Source organism: Mus caroli, chromosome 11 (genome assembly GCF_900094665.2).
Source record: "Mus caroli chromosome 11, CAROLI_EIJ_v1.1, whole genome shotgun sequence".
Classification (NCBI taxonomy): Eukaryota; Metazoa; Chordata; class Mammalia; order Rodentia; family Muridae; genus Mus; species Mus caroli.
This window is the reverse complement of record NC_034580.1, coordinates 85,233,533-85,255,318: the sequence shown is the minus strand read 5'-3', so window position 1 is coordinate 85,255,318 and position 21,786 is coordinate 85,233,533. Positions and strand designations below refer to the sequence as shown.

At 46.0% G+C, this 21,786-nt stretch overlaps 1 protein-coding gene across 2 annotated transcripts; it reads left to right on the top strand.

The window, feature by feature from the left end:
• The first annotated feature begins 1,482 nt into the window (after positions 1–1,482).
• On the top strand, positions 1,483–21,143 carry Pctp (phosphatidylcholine transfer protein). Of its 2 annotated transcripts, XM_021176720.2 has the most exons (6): positions 1,484–1,680; positions 13,366–13,483; positions 15,768–15,847; positions 17,179–17,350; positions 18,387–18,454; positions 19,779–21,143. In XM_021176720.2, the coding sequence occupies exons 1-6, from the start codon at positions 1,540–1,542 to the stop codon at positions 19,842–19,844; spliced, it is 645 nt and encodes a 214-aa protein (XP_021032379.1). In that variant the 5' UTR covers positions 1,484–1,539; the 3' UTR covers positions 19,845–21,143. The 2 variants fall into 2 exon arrangements, with proteins under 2 accessions (XP_021032382.1, XP_021032379.1); XM_021176723.2 differs by lacking the exon at positions 18,387–18,454 and having other exon boundaries at positions 1,483–1,680.
• Positions 21,144–21,786: the final 643 nt, after the last annotated feature.

Genomic DNA, 21,786 nt, shown 5'->3' with positions numbered 1-21,786 from the left:
GTGTGTGTGTGTGAGAGAGAGAGAGAGAGAGAGAGAGAGAGAGAGAGAGAGAGGGAGAGAGAGACAGACAGACACACAACATATTTAAACATGTACAATAAAGCAGTTTGAATTTGGTCTCTTGTATCTTCTATGGTCCTGTTCATTCTCTTGGGCCTCTCTCAATCCATCGATATTTCTGTGGTGACAAAGTTCCAATTCCATGAAAGCACACCATCAGGATGGGTCCTTTGGCAATCTTTGACAATCCTCCACATTGGTTTCCTTGTTGGGTGAGTGTGAGTGGATTGCTTGTTTCAGTAATAGTTTACACCTGTGAGAAAGCTTACAGTCCACCACTAAAACTGCAAGGAAATTTGTCTTGAAGCAATCTTTCCCATGTTTTGGAATAACTTACTTTCCTTCTGCCCTGTACAAGAAAATCCATGCTGAGGTAAATAAAATAGTGATCTGTCTGTTTTGCGGCAAATGTGACCATGGGGCTTTTGTAAACTGGCTTTCAATGGTCTTCTTTTTTTAAAAACCACTTTTTTTCCCTTCTAGTATTGAAAAAATTGTGTTTCAGTTTATTTCTGAAAAACAAGAGGGAATGATCATTAAATACTACTTTGGTAGGCACTGGGATATTCTACGGCCCTTGACTATTTAAGGCAGCACAGTCTTTGACCCATTTTACAGATTAGGCAATTTGGCTTTCCTGGCGGTCTTGGCAATTGAACGGTGCTTGCACTTATCTTTGAACTCCCTACTTTACTCAAAGCCAGGGTTGCAGATTTCAGCTGAGTAAGGGTGTAACACCATGAGACTCAGATGAACAAAAAGATCTTTGAGTTACAAGACCTAAATTATGCAAGCTGCAGAAATCCAGGTACCTTATCTTTCATAGCATTTGTACCCACTGGGCTGGCAAAAATCTTGTCCATTGTGATCTGATTTCTTAATTGTGACTTCGTTGCCCCTCTGCTGAATCTAAGGGATTAATTCACAAAACAGGGTTTCAAAATGTATACCAGAAAGAAGAGTATATATATATATATATAATATATATATATATATATATTATATATTATATATATTACTAGCATCTGACCTCTGAGACTTTCAAGCTTTTGTGTTAGGTCCCTCTCCCCAGACATCTTCCAGAGACCTTTCCACCTTCAGAGAGGTAGGGGGTAGGGATCTCACGCAGGTTTGAAGGGTGTGGAGGTGAGTATAGGATGTGCTGGCCCTACTTCCAGAAGTTTCCCTACTTCTTCAGCCCTTCCTTCTTTCTCCAGATAAGCGACAGCTTTTTTCTAGTATTTTTTAACTTGGCATTCTTCTTAACCTTTGCTTAGTCCCGCCTGTCTTCAGACCTGGAACCGCCCTCTTAACCTCCGCTCTCCACCCCCACCCTCCCACGTCCCGCCTCCTCTACCAAGTCCCGCCTTCTCTCTTCCCTGCCAATCAGATTGGGGTCACTTTGTGACCCCGCCCCCGAGCTCTCTAAGGGCCAGTGGGTGATCTGCGCTCCGGGCGCTGTATCCTGGCTGCGGAAGGATGGCGGGGGCCGCTTTCTGCTTCTCGGACGAGCAGTTCCGGGAGGCTTGTGCAGAACTCCAGAAACCGGCGCTGACTGGGGCCGATTGGCAGCTCCTGGTAGAGGCCTCAGGCATAACCATCTACCGGCTGCTGGACCAGGTAGCAGCTGACCCGCCCGCTGGAGGAGATCAGGGGCTGGGCCCCTGGGTCAGGATTCCCCAAGGGTACTCCACTGCTCTGCAGGGGTGACTAGGCTCCTCGGAGCTACTTTACCCTGTGTAGTAGATCTTATGCGGTTGGCAGGTTGTCTGAGCTCAGCCTCAGGTCATTCCTGTTGCTGGACTTCTGAGTTGTAATTTATGTTTTACTCTGCAGCGTTTGCAAAAAAATCAAACGACCTGGGAGCAGGGAATTGTATTTAACGGCTCGTGGTTGAAGATGGGGCGAGGTGCCAAAGATACCCACCCGGTCTAGGGTCTGGACTTTCACTGGGAATGGGTATAACGGGTCCAATACAGGGTTTCAGAGATTGAGCTGGACTGGCGTGCCCGTGGACATAAAGGAGTGTGTGTTTATCTACATTCGCAAGAGAGAGGCATTTGGCAGCAATCAGCTGATAGAAAACAGAAAATGAGTAGTTTGGAAGTTTAGCCCAACTCCAGTCCGTTTGTTTGCTAGAATTGAAACGTTGGTCTATTCATTCCTACACCATGCCAGTGCCTGCAGAGAACATGTTTCCTTCTGCCAGATGGGTGCCAGTTCTGTATGGGGTACAGAAGGGCCATGTCCTGAGGCAGATAGGAAAGAGACAAGACTCATGGACTGGATGTTCAGAGCTGGCCAAGAGGTAACCGTAGCAATTCCATCAATTTAGCGACTGTCTTCTGTGTGGGTGTGGTCTAATTTTAAGGTCTATTTAATAATTCGGTTGTGAAACTTCATGCAGAAAGCGCAATGGAGGCTGGAGGAGGAGTGTAGTTGGTTGTTAAGCATCTTGAGGTATCTTAAGAAGTCATTGGAACCAATTAGCTAGTCAGGTGGGAGAAACTGGAGGTTTGGCATCAGTTGCTTTGCTGTAGGCAACAGAAGTTTCTTGGCACAAGATCAAACTGGTATAGCAAAGGATTCCAAATACTGATCTATTACGGGAGCCTTGGATTTCACAGGTGAAGGAAGCAGACATGGAGGAATGGTGTAACTGTGTCACAGAGGCACAGAGAAGTTCAGGACAGATGCAGTTGGAGGGTTCATAACCTAGTGCAAGACATGTGTGGAACAAGTTGGATTAGACGGAACTGTGTGAAGGTGGATGATGCTTCTGGTGTGCAGAGGTGGCCCCCCTACAGCTGAGGTCACCCAAGCTTCCTCTGTGAGGTTACATCGCAGCCTGGATCTATGTAGTTTCACAGTCCTCTAGGGTTAGGGCTACTTTGTGAGGTTGACAATAGGAAATTCTGCTGTATGCCTCTGCCATGTCAGAGACAGGAGCTTACGGATGATAATTATCAGCCTGGAGGATGGCTTTGTGCCGTGCCCCACTTAAACTTCAGTGCACAGAGAGAACCTCTAGCTGCCTTTTGTCTAATTGTGCTCACATGCATCCACAGGTGTGTGCTTCTTACAAGAGACCCCGTGCCATATACAGCACACAGAACTAGCATCCTATTGAGACTTTAACAACTCCCAGTGTGAAACTTGCCAGGACACTTTGAGGCAAAACTCCTGCTCTCTCCCTACCCTTACCCTGCCAGCCACATAACCAGGCACTTGCTGAGTTGTGTGTCAGGCATCAGAACTCCATCCCTCCCCTTTCTCTTCCATTTTGAGTTTGGCTTCTCAGCACCTCTCACCTCATATTGCCTCATCTTTATAACTGGTCCCTTGGCCTTCTGTCTGTTCACTGTCTCCTATCTCACATGTTCAGCACCCGACAGCCAGTTTGTGATCTTATCGATGTCATCCTTAGTCACAGAATTACTACCAGTCATTGTGATAGTCAACACTTGCAGCATACTGTCATGTAATCTGGGCACCAGATACTTGGCAGATATTGACTTACTCCGGTCTAATGTCAGCCCTAGGGTAGATGCTATTGATCATCACCTTTTTGCCCATTTGGAAAGGAGTGTGTGGAGGAAATGAGTTGGTTGGTTTGAAATTATCATCAGCCTCTGAACCCAGCTGTTTGGTCCCACACTTGTTTCTTAAAACCCTTTGTCTCTCTGGACAGAAGGCACAGGCCGGGTGGAATGCTAAAGTCTCAGTTCACCTTTTCCTGCAGCGTCTGCCCATTCCCTTGGATGTAGGCCATCCTCTGTACATGAACATAAAGACATTGCCGTTCTAGGAAGGTACATGATATAGCCAAGGCTTGTGATTCAGAGGTGTTACCAGGGTAACACTCAGGCTTTCTGTCCATGAAGCCCCTTCCTTACTCTACCTCCTACATCATTATTTGGTAGAGATCCTGGAATATAGAATGGACTATCCTGAGAGAGATGGACTGCCTCATTATTAATGTATGGAAAAAGAGACCAAAGACTGGTTATATACCCATTCAATAGTTATTGATGCTCAATAGTGATTTAAGTGACATGACACTCTTTAAGAGAGTGTCCTTTCTGAAGGTTCCAGTGGCTTGCTTAGGAAGATACTGTGCAGGTTGGTTGGACTAATGGGCTTTTAAGGATCATGCTTAGCACGTTGATGGCCTCAAGGTGGCCATTGGTGAGTGACTGATTTGCCTTCCATCCTCTTCATCAGAGGTAGTTCACTTGAGGTGATAATCTTGCTGCTCCTTGTGCATATAGCATCCTTTATTGAAATGAGGATGGAAGGAAGACAAACCGCACATATAAATGCAGTTGTGACAGGTTTACTGTGAGATTTTGAAAGGGTTAAGAACAAATTCAGAGGCTTTGGAGCACTCTTCGATGTTATACGTTATATTTTAAATAAAAAAGTAAATTTTGCCATCTTTTAAAGTAGATGCATATGATTCTGAATTCTGCTGTTGGACAAAGCAGGGAGGGGGGTGGAACTTTCCTCATTTAATTGTATTTATCTGAGACAGAATTTCCTTTGTGCAGCTCTAGCTGGCCTGCTATTCACTGTGTAGCCTAGGTTATCTCCGAACTCTGGATGATCTTTCTGTGTCAGCATCCCGAGTGCTGGCATTTAAGGGCATGCAGGCGAGCACCACGCTAACATACCTTCCTAGGCAGGAACTTTTGACAAGCAATATTTTTATGTGCGTATGACTCTACTCTTTATTAAGTCACAACATATCCCACATGGAAAGTTCCTTCGGGACCATCCTCTCCAACATCAAACTTTTGCTTGGACTTTGTTTCATCTGAGTAATGGTATAAACAGTTGAAAACAGGGCAGTGAGGAGCTGAAGGCGAACCAATGTCTGTCGTAAGACCAGCTGTCCCTGATGTTCTGGTTAATGACCCCCTGGGAGCAAGTGTGGTCCTCTGAGCAGTACTGGTAGGTTCTCTGAAAAGAAGAACCATAGGCCTCTAGGAGATCTTTCCTGGTGATCTACAGTCATGTCCTTCAGGACTGCATTACCATGGCAACAGTCACCAACATGGCCTATAGCTCTGACTCTAACACACAGAGGTCACAACTTTGGTTTAGACAGATGCTGGGCTGAAAGGATGCAGCTGATGGTCAACTCTACATAGGTGAAGCGAAGGGGACTTCTCTGGTGTACACTAGTCCTTTGGCTGTGTCTCAGCTAGGTGAGGAGCCAACAGTCCTGTCCCAGCGATGGCTCTACCTGGCACTGCTGTCCTTAGGAGGCTATTCCAGGCCCTAGAGGTCAGTGAAACTGCATTGATCCGGCTGTACTGCGGCCCTGGGAAGGAAGCTCGGCTGACCTTAGCTGACAAGGAGTCCATCTCAGCAGAACAGAAGTTTCATCTGCCACCCCATAGCTGGATCTAATCCAGTTTATAACGCAGACCCACAACCCTTAAGTCTTAACCCCATCTCGGTTTCTTAGAGAGTTTTGAAATATTACATAGATGTAGCCAACTGTATTCTTAACAGTCTGTAGCCATAGCGGCTTCACCTTTGACCCCTGACTTCATCTTGGTGAACATGCTTACTTTTTATTTGTTTTGGATTTATTAAGTCCCTTAGAATGGCAGGAGTTGGTGAGCACCCGCAGCTTATACAAGGACACCTTGTCCCCTCGAGCAATGGGAGGGCACTTTGCTGCAAGAGGCCAGGTCAGAGCACAGGGTTAGAAAGGGTGGCTGTTGGCTGCCTTACAGTCAGCCATGAGCGTATAGATAAGCTCCACTAACCCCTCGTGGGCGGTGCCTCTGTTTGGACCAGGTCAGGAGGGTGTGGAGGGGCAGGTTCTATCCACAGGTGATTACTCTATGTGGGAACTGTGAAGGTCAACTGAAAATAAAATGTTGGTAGTCCCTGTTTCTCTCCTGTAAATTCATGGTGCTCACTCTGCTGAGGTCGAATGAGCGGCATGTCAGTAGCCTTAGCTGTGCAACTGAAAGTAAATTGCATGACTTTTTCTTTAAAAAACAAAAATCTTAGCCATCATTAAAAAAAAACAACACCCTTCCCCTCCCCCCCAAAAAAATCCCCTTAGCGTGGTGTTTATGTAAGCCATCAGAATCACATCTTAACATTTAGTCACCCCAGTAGCAGTGGGGATTCTGCTTATGTCCCTAAGCTCGGTGCCTGGTATAGAGTAGGTGATGTGTAGGCTTCCCCCCGCCCCCAAATGTGGAGAATGTGTGGTCCTCTGTCCTCACTTCTTAAACTGGAGAAAGGAGATCAAATGTCTACGCCCCTCAGCTGGGTCACCTTATGGCCACGACCCTCAAACACATCATCCTATGACTTGGAAACTCTTCTTTGACCCGTTTACCGATAGGTAGACAGCGAACTTAGACTAAGCTCAGCTTGTGGTTCCAAGCCCATGCTGCCACGACCATGCTGTCCTTTCTGGCTACAGAGTTTAGGAGACAGCTCTAAGCGATAACAGTGGAAAAAGGTAGCAGTGTCTAGCTCAGAAACAGCATCTTAGAGATAACATTTTGGCCATCAAGGGTCCTGTGGGGCAAATGCACCAGACTTAGGGACCTAAGGAAGCTCCCAGTGCAGTGTCCATTTTGAATTGAGAACGAGAACAGCAGAAGGGACAGGTTATCCATGCTTTGTGCCATCGGTTGACTCTAAGCAAGTCAACCGATCTCTTAAATCATTGGTCTTTGGTCCTTGCTTGAGGTAAGATCTTATGTAACGGGCCTTCTTTGAATCATCAACCTGTGGTTTGGATACCTTAGTTATTAGCCTGTGGTTTGGATAAAACATGCAGAGGGGGGTGGAGCTAAGGGAGACACTCTTGGGGAAGAAGGAGCTGGTGTCAAAAGACTCACACTCTCTGTCTGACCTGGTACTATTCCCTAAGTCACACTTAGGGAGGTCATTCAGTATCTCCGAGTTTCATTGCTTCATATAAGGATGGAGATCACAGCAATGTCCCTGTCTTCCTCAAGGACCACACAGATGAGTCAATAAGATCATGACTGGAAAATTGCTTGGAAACTAAATTGACAAGAAAGTCCCTGATATTATTGAAAGAATCATAGCATGCCCAAGTGATGGGAAAAACCTCTTCCAAACAAAGCGTGTGGCTATCATAGTGACCACTGATGGGTCACCAAGGGAAGCACATGCTGAGAGGCCTATGCCCGATTGCTTCTCAGACGCAAGAGCCTAGATCCTTTCCAGCTTTTGAGTTTTCCATGATTTACTTAGTGGAAGGACATGCGTAGTTCTTTGTGCCTCTTCCAAGATAAACACTAACCATCAATTTAATGCTCACTCTAAAGGCCTTCTCCTTTGGGAGAAGGGCGGGGCCCACTTGGCTCACATGACCACACACTTGACTGAACAATGTAGGCTCGGTTCTTCAAATTGGTGGAGAAAGCATGTTGTAAGGCATGCAGACACCTTACAACCTTGGTCTGTGATGGTCTCAAAACTGATTGGTCTTAATAAAAATGACCACAGTCTCTATCCATTGCTACTGGGCTGGGCTACCATGCAGAGCAGTACACCAGTGGTCCTCCCTCAGAGGTGTTCCTGCTCTCTGGAATTCTCTCTCACTTTTCCTTACAATGTTTGCTCTTATTCTTCTGCATAAGCCATGGGTTTGGGGTTGCATTGGAATCAGTGATCCTCATTCTGGCTCCCCAAGTCACCAAGCTCACAGTGGTGCTTTGAAGGGTAATGATCTCCATAGACTCATAGGTTTGAACGCTTGGTCCCCACTGGTGGAAATGTTTGGGAAGGCTTAGGAGAGGTGGTATTGCTTAAGGAGTCACTTTAACACGTGTGTCACTGGGGGCAGGCTTTGACATTTCAAAAGTCAAAAGCATTTCCATCCCCTCTCCACCCACATATACGCTTTCGGATGAGGGTAGAAGCTTTCAGCTACCTACCTCTCTGGCACCATGTCTGCTTGCCTGCCTGCGTGCTTGCTACCATGTCCTCAGCCCCTGGGATGGTAGTGAAGTCATTCCTGAGACTGTAAGCAAACCTCCAATAAACCCATCTATAAGTTGCCTTGGTCATGGTGTCTCTGCTTAGCAATAGAAAAGTAAGATTGCTCACCAGGAATCCAGAGAGGCTCGTGGTCCTTTCTCTTCTTCTTTGTGCATTTTAACAACGCTTTGCATTCCTATAGTGCTTTAGGGAAGTTACACATAATCACATTGTCTTCCCAATAGCCGTAAGTTGTAACATTGTTCTGCCATTCTGTTTTAAAGTAATGTGAAATAAAGACTTCATCTAGACCTAGCAGAGAGACTTTCAGGAATCGGGTGGCTCTTGCAGTGGGGGCAGCTCTTTGGCCCTAAGGCCTTCAGCCTGGTGACAGTTAGGCATGTGAGTTTCTCTTCTAAATATTAGTATCTAGGGTTAGGGAGAACCATGCATGGGAAATGAAGAGAAAAGATGGCGTGATTGGACAAGAGAGCAGAGAGTCCTTTATGCCTGTTCAACCGAGGGAGTGTAGGCTGGCTCACAGTAGGCAGAGTGGGTCAAAGATCAGGGTCTTGAAGCGAGGAGCAAAGTTCATTTAGCTCGTTTACCAAATATTTTCCTTTGATTGATCAGTGAGGAGAGGCAGCCCAGCTAATGGGTTATGAAGCTAAGAAAGGGACTTCGGAGTATCTGCTCTTTTGAGTCCGTCCTGCCATATGGAGAAATGGTTTTCCCTTGTTGTTTTGCATTGTAGTCAGTATATTATATACCAAAAAGGATGGAGAGCCGGGATTTTAAATGTTTCTTGTGTGAGCTCCCGCACATCCACATGTGTCCCTCTTTATTTATTTATATTTGTGCGTGCCTACATGAGTTTACATGTGCGTGCAGATGCCCGCGGAAGACTGAAGAGAGTGCTGGCTGCCCTGGAACTGGAGTTGTAGGGAGTTGTGTACTACTCAGTGTGGCTGCTGGGAACTTAACCCACGTCTTCTGCAAGAACAGCAAGCGCCCTTAACTGCTGAGCTATCTCTCCCACCTTCCATCCTGGTTTTTCAAGGGTGCCGGGGATTCAGACTTATGTCCTTATACTTACAAGGCCATTTTTCTTTCTTTCTTTTTTTTTTTTAAAGATTTATTTATTTATTATATATAAGTACACTGTAGCTGTCTGTCTTCAGACGCACCAGAAGTGGGCATCAGATCTCATTACGGGTGGTTGTGAGCCACCATGTGGTTGCTGGGATTTGAACTTCGGACCTTTGGAAGAGCAGTCGGGTGCTCTTACCCACTGAGCCATCTCACCAGCCCTATTTCCTAGTATCAAAAGTTTCAAATAAAATTCTGCAGTGTCAGTGAGCACCATTTTGGGTCAATTAAGATTGCTTTTAGGAGCAAGTAAGAAACAAAACAAAACAACAACAACAAAGCTGGACTGAGGCTTCCCCAAATCAAGCTACCTCGTTGTCCTGCAAAACTGATTAACTCAGAGATCTGTACATATCAGCTTAGCTGACCCATCATGCCAGAAACTCTGAGCCTTTCTCCTCTGCTATTTATTTGTTGCTTTTCAGTCCCAGAAGAGTTGTCACAGATCCAAATATCAGGTCCCCATTTGGAGTAGGGAGAGAGTGTCACTTGGATGCTTTCCAGCACAGGAGAGGAGAGATGTTCAACCACTCCCTTGGTTGAACAGGCATAAAGGACTCTCTGCTCTCTTGTCCAATCATGCCATCGTTTCTCTTCATTTCCCATGCATGGTTCTCCCTAACTCATTGCAAGAGTCGCCCGATTCCTGAATACTCACTAGCCATTCACATGTTCATGGGGGCTCTCCCGGAAGGGGGGAAGTGGGTGTGCACCATATCACTCCCCCCACCGCCCCCGCTTGGTTCTTCTGGCAACTGTGTTCCATGCATGCTACTGGCAAATTCACTGCCATCCACATAACCTTTCAGTATTTGAAGTGTAGGAAACGGTCTTAGAAATGGAGCATTAGACACCCAGTATGGTTTGTTGTAAATGGGGGAATGCGAGACATTTTTAGAGGTAGCAGTGGGAGACTTCAGGAAAATCCAAACCTCTCTTGCATAAACATATTTGGAGTTATTTATTACAGTGTGGGTAAGCTTGGAAAATTACCAGAAACAAAAATTTTCCAATTATTTGTAAATCTAATTTTTTAAAAGGCCTGATACATTGTTAATATAAATTCCACTCAGATAAAACTAAGCATTGTGTTTTTCTATGCCAAATTGTAAAAGAGTGGTACTTAGTCTCCGGGAGCTGCTTCTTCGCTGTTTCTGAGAACACAGTCTGGTGTATACATTTTCTAAATATTTGAAGAGGGCAAACAGCCCTTGAATGTTAACATTTTCTAACATTCATCTCTGGGAAAACTTCCCTATTGAAAAAATGGACTAGGGTTGTGAACAAAGAGTTTTATGATCATTTTGGAAATATTCATTTCTATAAAATATTCTGAAACAGACTTTCCATAGTCTCAATATACTAGTAAATGTAAGAATAATTCCAGCTGTTGATACTATATCATATCCATTCATTCATGAAGACAAACATCTGCTCCCTTTAAAGAAATACTGTCAACTATTATTAATAGATACTTATTAACTGTGAGGTTACATGTCACTCATTAAGTAGTTCATAATGTCTTCAGACTTCCTACAATGAATATGGATAATTTTTACAATGATTAAAAATCACTTTTTCTTTTAAAGGATGAAGTAAAAATGAGTATGTTTGCTGAACACATTTAGAAATCACTAGTGGGAAAGTGCTTTGATTTGGGAGTTTGGGCCAGGCTATGGAGCTCAGCAAAGGTGGGACTGAGAAACCAGGAAGGGGGCAGGCAGCGAGGGTCTTGTTCCTCTGGGGTGCTGGTATTTTTCAGTCCTGACGCAATGGGAGAGACTAAAGGAAGCCATCACAATAGTTCATTCTTCTGGGTTCATGTGGGTTGGGTAGGTCGTTCTATTTTTCTCTTTGTCTTTTCTGGTCCTCTTCTGTGACACAGATAGGATCAGGGTCACGGAAGGTTGTAACTGCATTCAGGAAGGGCCGGGACCTAGTCTAAGAAAATCGTTTGTCTTGATTTTTGTAGATACCCACAGTTAATCATGGAAGGCCCCACCCCATGATCATTATCTTAACACATAAGAATCCTGGTTTTGGTGAACATATGTAGAAAATAGGACTTCTATTTTCTCAAAGGACTAGCCCATTCTCATTCTCTCCCCCGTTCCTCTTTCTCTCTTGATTAAAATGCACCTGCACTGGTCTGAATATGAGGAAGCCCTCACCTTGCTCCTTTCTGTCAGTCCAGTGGAGACAAATTGAAGCTGTCTCTCCTGAGAACCTCAGGACATCAATCCATGCTGAGATATACAGGTCTTCAAACTCAGCCAGATACCATTGGCTTGTGGGAGACTCCTGGCATCAAGCCATATGCTTATATTGCTGTCAGATCACCATAGATTCACTTCTTATTTCTCTCTCCCTCTCCCCCTCTCTCTTCCCCTCCATAAACTGGGATAAGGTTTGTTATGTTAATGCCATTCCAGCAGGAAGCCGCCCTTTAGAAGGATCTCCCAAGGCTTTCTTACACTTCCCTTGGGTTCTCAACATGGGCTTTAAGGTGCTTTACTGAGTAATTAGTGGTACCCAAGCCTCATCTAAGGCTGTGTTTTTTTCTACTTATCTACTTGTGTGTCTGTCCTTCACTTTTGTCCAGTCATTGCTTTTGTCCCTTAGAGCTTCCTCTTCATACTAGCAGCACTAAGCTAGAGCAAGCTCAGGGAATTCTGAACCCAGTGACGTGTAGTGGGGCCACCTGGAGCCTGGACCCCCTGCACAGACAAGGACTTGGCGTGGCAGAAGGAAGAAACTCACTTGTACTTGTAGTTTAGAAATTGTCTTTTTCTAAACAACAGAACCACCTGTTTCAACATGGTTTGAAACACACAGCTGTTCCCTTTTTAGTCTTCTTGCTCAGTAAAATAAACAAAAAACATATAACCCCTCCACATACACACTCCAAAGTAAAAACAATTGAAAAACTCTGTCTTGTGAAGGACTTCACAAGAAACATCTGTGGATATGTAGGATATACCCCTTCCTCAGAACTCTGGCTGCCCATGGAGCATAGATATATACCTGGTACCTGGCAATCAACCAGACTAGACTAGAACTCTTGCTCACTCCAGTAGCTCACAGATCCCCCTTTCCAGTTTCTTCTGTGTTAGTCGAGTCCACTCCATCACCTGCCATGTCCAGCAGTGGTTGGCTGAATTCTCCTTGGTGATCTATTTCCCTCCCCTCATTCTTCCAGCAGTAATTCCTACTGGATTTACCTTCCTGGTCTTCCCACCATGGATGTTAGCTTCCCGTTTCTGTCATTATTATCTGGAATAGTGTACTGGGGTTTTTTTTTCTTTCTTTCTTTCCTTCCATCCTTCCATCCATCCATCCATCCATCCACCCATCCACCCACCCACTCACCTACATCCTGACCAAAGTTTCCCTTCCCTGCTTTCCCAGTTTCTCCTGCCCCTCCCCCTTCTCTGTTTCTCTTCTGAAAGAGGGCAGGCCTCCAGTGGATTATCAACTAGGCATGAGTGCACCAAGTTTTAAAGGTCATTTCCTTTATGGTGTTGTTGTTTACCAACTCAAAAGCTTTTGCAATCTAACTAGATTTGGCCCAAACTATCCTTAGTCATATCTGGCCACATCTCTGTCCACAGTCCTCCTCTGGCTTTCCAGAGCAATGAGAATCAAAGCCCTACTCTTACCATGGTTTTCAAGGTCTTTGGTGTCTTGACTCTTCAATATCTCTAACCTCCGCTCCTACCACTCTGAGATCTAGACTTTTCTCTTTAATCACTTCAGTCTATCAATTACTCTTACCAGGAGTGGCTTTCTTCATTTCCCAATGGCCAGTCTTTCTGACGTTTAGAACATGATATCTTGCCAATTCTTGGGAGATGGTCCCTTATAGTGGCCTTTTCTACCTACGGTTGGCATAGGTCCTCCACAAAACACTGCTTACCAGGTAACTCTTCTTATATCCTACTTAAATTATCTGGCTAATGCTTATGACTGTTCCCTCCACCAACACCTGCAGCTGTATATAAGACACACGAGACCAGGAGCCCTACCTCCTCCTGTACTGTGGTCACCAGGACCCCACAAGAGAGCATTGTTTGGTATGGTTGAACCCCAGGTCCAGTTGTTTTGTATGTGATGTGGAATCTCAACTCCAGCATCAACAAATTGTTCCCCTTACCTCTGTCTCCATAGCCAAGTGGACTTTATGAGTATAAGGTGTTTGGTGTCCTGGAAGGCTGCTCGCCAGCTCTTCTCGCAGATGTTTACATGGACTTAGACTACAGAAAACAATGGGACCAGTATGTGAAAGGTGAGTGATGGCTTGCGTCAATTAAGAATCCTTTGAGAGTTAATCTACTTTTGACTAATTTAGTCTTGTTATACTCGAGGCTATAGCATGGCTTTCACCACTTCCAGTACTCACCTTCACAGAGGCTTCGAGGCAGTCTTCCATCTGTCCTCACAGTTGCTTTGCCTTGCTTCCGGAGCTGTGCTTGCACACATAGCTTGATTGCAATGGAAGCCTTCTCAGAAGATAGGCAGCCACACTTCCTTTTGGAAATTGAATCAAAGATCTCCAGATGAGCAAGGGCGCATGCATGTGAGGAAGTGAGAGACTGGGAGAGGGGGTAGCTGGAGGGCCCTGGAGGGCCCTGGAGGTCCAGAAAGCCTCAAGACAGAGGGCGCAAAGCAGCTTGTTCAGAAGCCACTGGGGTGGTGGGGTGGTGATGTCCTCTGACCCACCTCCTCTACTAGTAATCCGAGAACATCTCATGACCCATAGCAGGGACAGGATCTATAGCCTACCTAGTCTATATAATGGAGAGAAACACCGAGTTGGAAACCATTAAACAGAGAACCCCCTACATCTCAGAGGGGAAGTGTTCCTGTCATCTCAGCCACTGTAGAAGAGACTTGCACAGTGAAGTGTTTAGTCAAGACTACTGCAAGTGTCAAAGACGCACCCCCATCCGGATGTGTCTTCAGCTCTAGCCTGTGCCCCTCTGTATTGACCTAGTTCTCAGGCAGATTCCCATCCCTTGGGAACGTGTCCTCCAGAAGATACAGACTCAGGCTCTCATCATGCAAAGAACTCCAGGAAAGAGAGTCACACCTTCCCGATCAAGTCAGCCAGAGTGCCGGGACTCACTCTCTGCAGCTCTTCTCAAAGCGACTGCTTATTTTGTGAATCCTGGACAGCAGCTTCATGCTCTCACATACTCGTCTTCATTAGGGAATGTCAGCACATGTGCCTAGCCAAGGGAGCCGACTGACACCGTCCCACTCCCCCAGCAGCCGTAAGGCAATCGTGTGACACGCACTTTGCCCATAGATGCCTGTGTGGGTCCTGCTTGGGAAAGAGCGATGTGAGGAAGTAGAGAGCCTGTAAAACCACCTTTGTTCATGTCAGCTAAGGCACCTGACTTTAAGAAATGAAAAGTAAAATAAATAAATTGGTGGGAGCACACACACACACACACACAAAGCAACTGCAGAACCCACCATCAGCTGTTCACACTGTGGTTTCTGGTACAGCGAAGCTGTTGTTAGATTTGCTAGGACAATCTGGAAGTCCTGACTGTACTGCTTCTGGGTTTTAGGAGTACCCAAGAGTCTTGTGATCCATTGGGCCTAAAAAGGCCACGGTCATTCATTCATTATGGTCATGTCTTGCTCCTTTTCCAAACCCTGAAATTGCTCCTTTACCTACTTAAACCTCATAGTAGAGAAGGGTAAGGCAGTGTGTGTGGGAGGGGGCAGTGTGTGGGGGAGGGGGAGTGGCATGAATACTAAACACACAGAGGCAACAGGCCCACTCATCCTTTCCCTTCATGACTGTCTTTAGTGTCCTGTGACACCAAGAGGCCACAAAGCTCCCTAATCAACAGTCTGTTTCTGATAGCATTCTTCCAAATGCTACATGGACCCTTGACATCTCACCCACGGATGTCTTGATCCTCTCTGGATGATTAGATGGGAGCCCACCACACAGGCTAAGCATAGGCTGCTCTTTGGTTCTTTCACTCTGTCCTCCAAGAGCTACAGTTTGCATGTCCTGGCTCTAGAGCACAAACATTAAGGGAATTTGGTTCCCAAAGCTGTAGCAGGTGGTTAGAGGAAAGACACAAGAAACTCAGCGTTAGCCATAGTTCAGCCATGTTCCGGCTGTTTGAGAACACAGCTCTCTGTTTCCCAGATGTCATGAACTTAGACATGCTAGACTCTGACTTCCTCAGTGTCTGGCTAAGCGTTGGGAGGCAAACCTTGATGGTACTCCCGGTCCTCTAGTGACACCTGGTGGTTAGCCTGCTTTAATGCCGATGGTAATTTCTTATACCGGGTTTCTTACATTCTATCCCAGCCTTCTGTTGGTACCATGGACAAGTGTTGGGGGCTTATTTAGGTTTTCTATGTTTCCATGTCCTCTAGACCACCCCTAGGCAGCAAGCTTTCAGTGACATTAAATATACTTTTGTTTTAAAAAATAGTTCTATGTCTTGTGAGTTAAGGGGTTTGTCACACACTGAGGCTGAAAAGGCTCCTTGAGGCCACTGGGTTTGGCAGGCGCGTTAACCTCTTGTGTTCTGCTTCAGAACTCTACGAGAAGGAGAGTGATGAACAGATGGTGGCATACTGGGAAGTGAAGTACCCTTTCCCGCTGTCCAACAGAGATGTATCCTTTCTGCACGGCACTCTGTGCTTTGTCTCTCTTCATGTGCTGTGTTCCCCAGCCGCCACCCTTACACTAGGATCCACTAACGTCACGGCACTGTCTTGGGTTCTTACAGAACTGTCTGCTAATGCTGGAGCTTCTTGTGTGACTTTTGGAGGGTGCAGAGTGTTCTTTCTGGGTGTGGCCACTTAGGGCAGGAACCACACCCAGGGTCGCTGGAAGGCAACCTCCAGAGAAAGTGTCAAAGGTGGAAATTGATGAGCCTCAAAAATTGGGGGTCCGGGGAGAACAGTTTATGAAGAGTGTGAGTCCAGATCTTTTGATCTCACAGAAGAGCAGGTGGGTCCCATGAACGTGAGCTAACTAACAGGCAGACAGACTGATATGGCAGAGGAACCAGGCCTCACCGCTTTGTTTCTAACCTCTCTTCAGCGTGGTCCTCTTGACTGCTGTCCTGGACACCAGGTGGATGATTTTCCTCTCCATTTCTTCATTTCTAAAGTGAAGCGGTTGACTGAAATGCAGGGAGTTTCCCCTCACGTCTAAGCCTATTAATTGTTGTTGCTGCGAACAAATAGCTGCCCTGACAATAGTCCACCTAAGGACATTGGAGATGGGAAAGTATAATGATTTGTATGGAAGAAGAGGCCACCGTGAAGCCGGTCACTTTGTACATTAATTTTAGAATGAATAGAAAGTAAAGATTGAGGCTTTTAAAGATGTCATTGTCTTTGATGGACTAGCGCTGCCGACCTTGGGAATGTTTTGTGCATGCTTCCAGAAGTCGAATTGTTTTTGATGTTCTTGGTCAACCAGTGTTAATTCAAAGAGTATATCTGCTTACTAAAATTCGAGGTGTGCGTAAGTGTTCCTACATGTAGTTGAGTTGTGACAAGGACACCTTCCATGGGTAGAGAGGTCTGTGGTGACAAATGCGGATGAGACAATATCTATGGGTTGATGTAATTTCTATCCAGTGTTTCTTCTGCCCCTGGATTTCTCTAATGTCCCAAACATCCGGCCTGTGGACCCGAGAGTGTTTGATTAGCGTCCCCATGATTATAGCTAAGTGAATAGTGCTCTCAGGATGCCTTCCTGGAGAAGGAGGAAGGTGACCCTTATGTAACCAAGCATTCAGGGGATCTGCTCACAGCCAGGTAACAGGCACTCTCCAGTGAGAATTACCATTGGCTGTGAGGTCCAGCTCTGCAGGGAAAGTGGGCATTCTGCAGAAGGGACCAGATGTTAACGTGGAAGGTGCAAAGAGACCTTCCATTGCCACCAATGGGGGCTGCTCTTTCGCTGGCATCATGCCTTGACTGGCTATGCAGTATGTCTACACCCGCCAGCGCCGAGATCTGGATATGGATGGGAGGAAGATCTACGTGGTCCTGGCCCAGAGTATCTCGGCACCTCAGTTTCCCGAGAAGTCTGGGGTAATCCGAGTGAAACAGTACAAACAGAGCCTGGCGATCGAGAGTGACGGCAAGAAGGGGAGCAGAGGTAAAGCTTTCCGGGCAGGGCAGCAGCTAGCCAGTGCCATTTGAGTGGGAGGCAGCTTAGGTCCAAAAGCTTATCCAGTGAATGTAACCATGGCCCAGGAACAAAGGAGATGTGAGGTCGACATGTGGGAGTGTTTGGATCCACATCAGAGATTGGCTAGGCCTCAGTGTAGATGTTTCAATCTGATGCAGTGCACTCTTTTGTTTGTTTACATTTATTTATTTTATTCTTACATTTCATTAGTGTGTTTTGCCTGCATGTGTTTCTTGCCTGATGTTTGTAGAGATCAGAAGACGGCATCATATCTCCTGGGACTAGAGTGGTTGTCAGCCACTACGTGGGTGCTGGGAATGGAACCAGGATCCTCCTTAAGAGCAATACAGGTTCTTAAAAGCTGAGGCAACTCTCCAGCCCCACCCTCCACCCATTCATTCTTTGTTGTCCAAATGAAATCAGAACATTGAAACCCTTGAGTTTAGAAAGAGTAGTTTCCGGCTTACCCTGTAGCTATAGGGACTGAGCCTAGACAGGGCTAGGGGATTGGCAGGTGTGGATTGGAAGATCCAGCCCTCACACACACAAGGCCAGAGACTTAAGAACATCGAGTTACAGTCTCCAAAAAGGAAAAGGGGCAACCGCATCTGCCATACTGGCATGAATGTGGCCCGTGCCAGGCACAAATCTGAACCCTAAGTCTGCTGCTTGTTAGGTCTGTCTTCTCATTTTTCTGAGCTTTATTTCCTCGTGTATGCTAACTGTCAGTTCCTTGGGGCTGTTTGGATAATAATGATGTACAAACGTCTAGCGTTCATCAGGTGTCTAAGAAAGCACAGCCAAGTGTTTCCCTGGCTGCATTTTCAACAATACTCCTATGTCAATAGCCACAAGGCAGGTTGGGGCAGTTTGCTTGCTATTTCCTCTGCACTGTCTGGGTCCCAATCGGAAGATGGCTTTGCGGAGCTTTGTTATTGTATTTTTCCAGCCCCCATGCCCCATCCCCACCACTCCTCCTGAATTGTCTTCTCTTCTCTTTTAGTTTTCATGTACTACTTTGATAACCCGGGTGGCCAAATTCCGTCCTGGCTCATTAACTGGGCAGCCAAGGTGAGATCCCAGGAGTTAGGCAGTGGGGAGTGTGCATTTGACAAATGTTGACTTAGCCTGTGGGTTGTCACAAAATGCATTGTCCCAGGGTAACGAGAGTCTTTTACATTGAGCTCTGTTGAGTGACTTGGTGAGAATTGGAGTGGCCAACACCCAGGATGGAGGCTGAGAGATAGGACAAAGACTCTGTTAGCCAAGCATGTCAGCCCTTCCCTGCTGGTGGCCACAGACCCTCCATGGTCACTCTCTGGAACTTCCAGACGTAAGGCTGCCCCTTACAGGGACTCCAGTGTTTTCAGTATCTGCTTATGAGACAGTCAGACCTTGCTTAGAGACAAGCAGACCCTCCCTGGCCCGGAGGAAACCTCTAGTTCGGATGTCTTTGCTGTTTTTAAGTCTCTCGGGCCAAGGTACAGTGGTAGTGACCCAGGTCACTATAGGCTGCCATTCCTAGGGTCCTGCATCACTGTGACAATTCAGCAGGCTTTGTGCAGGTCCTGTGGTGAACTCCAGTGGCTCATGGGAAAGTAAGAACGCCTATAGGTGTCAGAGGCAAACAGATGCAATACTGAACCTGGGCTCTGTTACTGAATGTTTTCTGTTAGTCAGGGAAGTCCAACTTCCTTAAAAAAAAAAAAAAGAAGATGAATAATGCCCCCTGCATGGAGATGAAGTCAGTGAGACAGCATTTTTGCAAAGTCCTTGGCACTGTACAACATATCCCATCCCCTAACCACAAACACCATTTTTTTTTTTTTAAAAACACAGTAAGGCAAGTGCTTCCACTTCTTTAAGGAAGTATCCAGCAATCTAATTCCAACTCTTGGTTTACTTTGTTCCAGTCTTTGTTTTGTTTTAATTTTTACTTTCCTTTTTAAAAAATATTTTTAAGAAATTATTTGCATATGTGGATGGGGATGTGTGCATATGTGTATGGAGGGTCCAGTTGGCCCTGGAGCTGGAGTGACAGGTGGCTGTGAGCTACCTGACATAGGTGCTGGGAACTGACCTCAGATTCATCACAGGAAAAGCATGTGCTTTTAGGCTGAGCCCTAGCCCTAGCCTCTCTTCCTTTTTAATTAATAATTATTTCAAAAGGAGCTCTGTAGCTTTTATTAGCAGAAGTCAACTCGAAGGCCCTGTCTTTCAAGCCTTTCAAGTCTGTCTGCTCTGGGTCTTGCCTTCTGCAGTTTTCTGTGACGGTGTCATGTTGAAATTGGATCAGGGGCCCCATTGTCTTTGATTATCCCACAAACCCATTGTTTTTCTCTGCCACGCTCCAGAGAATGAAGGATACATAGAAACACAGTCTTTTCTTTTGCAGAATGGAGTTCCAAACTTTTTGAAGGACATGGTGAAAGCGTGTCAGAACTACCACAAGAAAACCTAAGGAGGGGACTGGGACTCCGTCATCCATGAAGGACATCTCTGGCTGTGCTACACCACCTGAGGCTCGCCCTTCCATTCATGCTTCCCATCTTCAAAGCACTACACATTCCCAAGCAACCTTGCCCCTGGCCAGCTCCATTGGCTCCATTGCTGCCTTCTTTCCCACTGGTCATACTCAGAGCCTGTTACCTTCTTCCACTATTGAGTCGGGCCCATGCTTGTTTATGTTTCATTAGAGAAATTCTTAGTGGGGAAAATGCGCCATTCTGTTGTGCCATTTTGGGGGGGATGGGTGAAAGGAGAAAGGATGACAAGCTATAAAAGCAGCCCTTCTTGGAAAGCAGGCTCACTTCAGGACTCTCTCTTGCAACCAGAAGTGGTCTTTGGCCCACAGTTGACCTTCCATGTTCGAATACTGGAGATACAGTGATGTCTGTTCTCTTGATGCCTTGCTGATTCGGATAGGCTGGGGTTTGGGGTGACAAGCAAGTGGGGCTATGTTCCCCTTGGGCGGCATCAGTAGCTACTATGATATCAGACTCCTCTGAGGAGTGTCCCAGCACTAACGGAGCACATGTTGAGATGACCAAGGCTTCCTAATTGCCCACATCTGGATTTTTCCTTTCCCATTCACTGAGAAATCATTGCCTCTACCTCTCGAGCTGTGCTTTTGACTGCAAGCCTCAGGCTTCAAAGATGGCTTGTGCATAGCCCAATGATAGTGTCTTCCTATGTACTAAGGTGACTTTCCATTCTAGAGTGTTTGCAGATGTTGAAGGGACAATTAATGGTTTACAATGGAGTGAAATGGAAGTAGTGATTTGATGTTCTCTTTGCCTCCCCCCTCCTTCCCCCCCCCCCCCCCCCCCCCCCCCCAGACAAGGTTTCTCTGTGAAGCCCTGGCTATCCTGGAACTCACTCTATAGACCAGGTTAGCCTCGAACTCAGAAATCCACCTGCCTCTGCCTCCCAAGTGCTGGGATTAAAAGCGTGTACCACCATTGCCCAGCACTTCGCCTTTTTCTTAGGAATTCTACCTCTTCAAAACAGGAACTCAGAACCCTGCGTTTGATCCGCGACGTTTGTAGGAAAATACATTCTGTAGCCAAGACACAGCCTTAATGATCTCAGGGAAAAATTGTAATCAGTCTGTGCAAACCTTGATTAACGAACATGGACACTCAGGATGCAAAGGCAGAAGAAAGGAATTGTTTAAGTGGGATTTCCTTAAAGTGTATGTTTTTTTTTTTTCTGGGAAGAAAGTTGTGTTCTGTGAATAAACACAGTGACTTAGGCTTGCTTCTCTGTGTGCTGTCTCCCTCTTACCTTTCTTTGTGGAAGAAGGAATTAGTTACGTTGTCTCTTCTGTTTGCAGGGACATCTGGCCCAGCTCAAGACTAGAAAGAAGGGAGGAAAGAAAGGAAGAGGGGGAAGGAGGAAGGGAGGGACAGACAGACAAACAGAAAATTTGTGGCTGGAGAGATGGCTCAGCTGTTTATAACACTGAGTGTTCTTTCAGGGGACGCCGGTTCAGGTTTAGATTGCCAACACACAAGTGGCAACTCATCCCCGTCTATGTAACTTCAGTTTCAGGGCATGTGACACCCTCTTCTGGCTTCCACAGATACTGCATGCAAATCATGCCCTTATGGACATGCAGGCCAAACACCCATTAAATTTAAATGCATCGTTTTTAAGAAGAGAGAATTTACAGCTTACTTACATTCAAGGTCACATACAACTTCTGGGAGGTACCAGTAGACTGCTCGATGGCATATAAAATTCAGCTTTGTTCTTCAATTTCTCTAAATTTGATGGTAGGGTTGGTACTAATAGCAGTAAAAAGGCTCATGCCAAGCAGGGTAGAAAGGAAGGAAAGAAGGAAGAGAGGGCAGGAGGGAGGAAGGGAAGAAGGAAGATTTCTTGTCAATGAACAGAGCTTC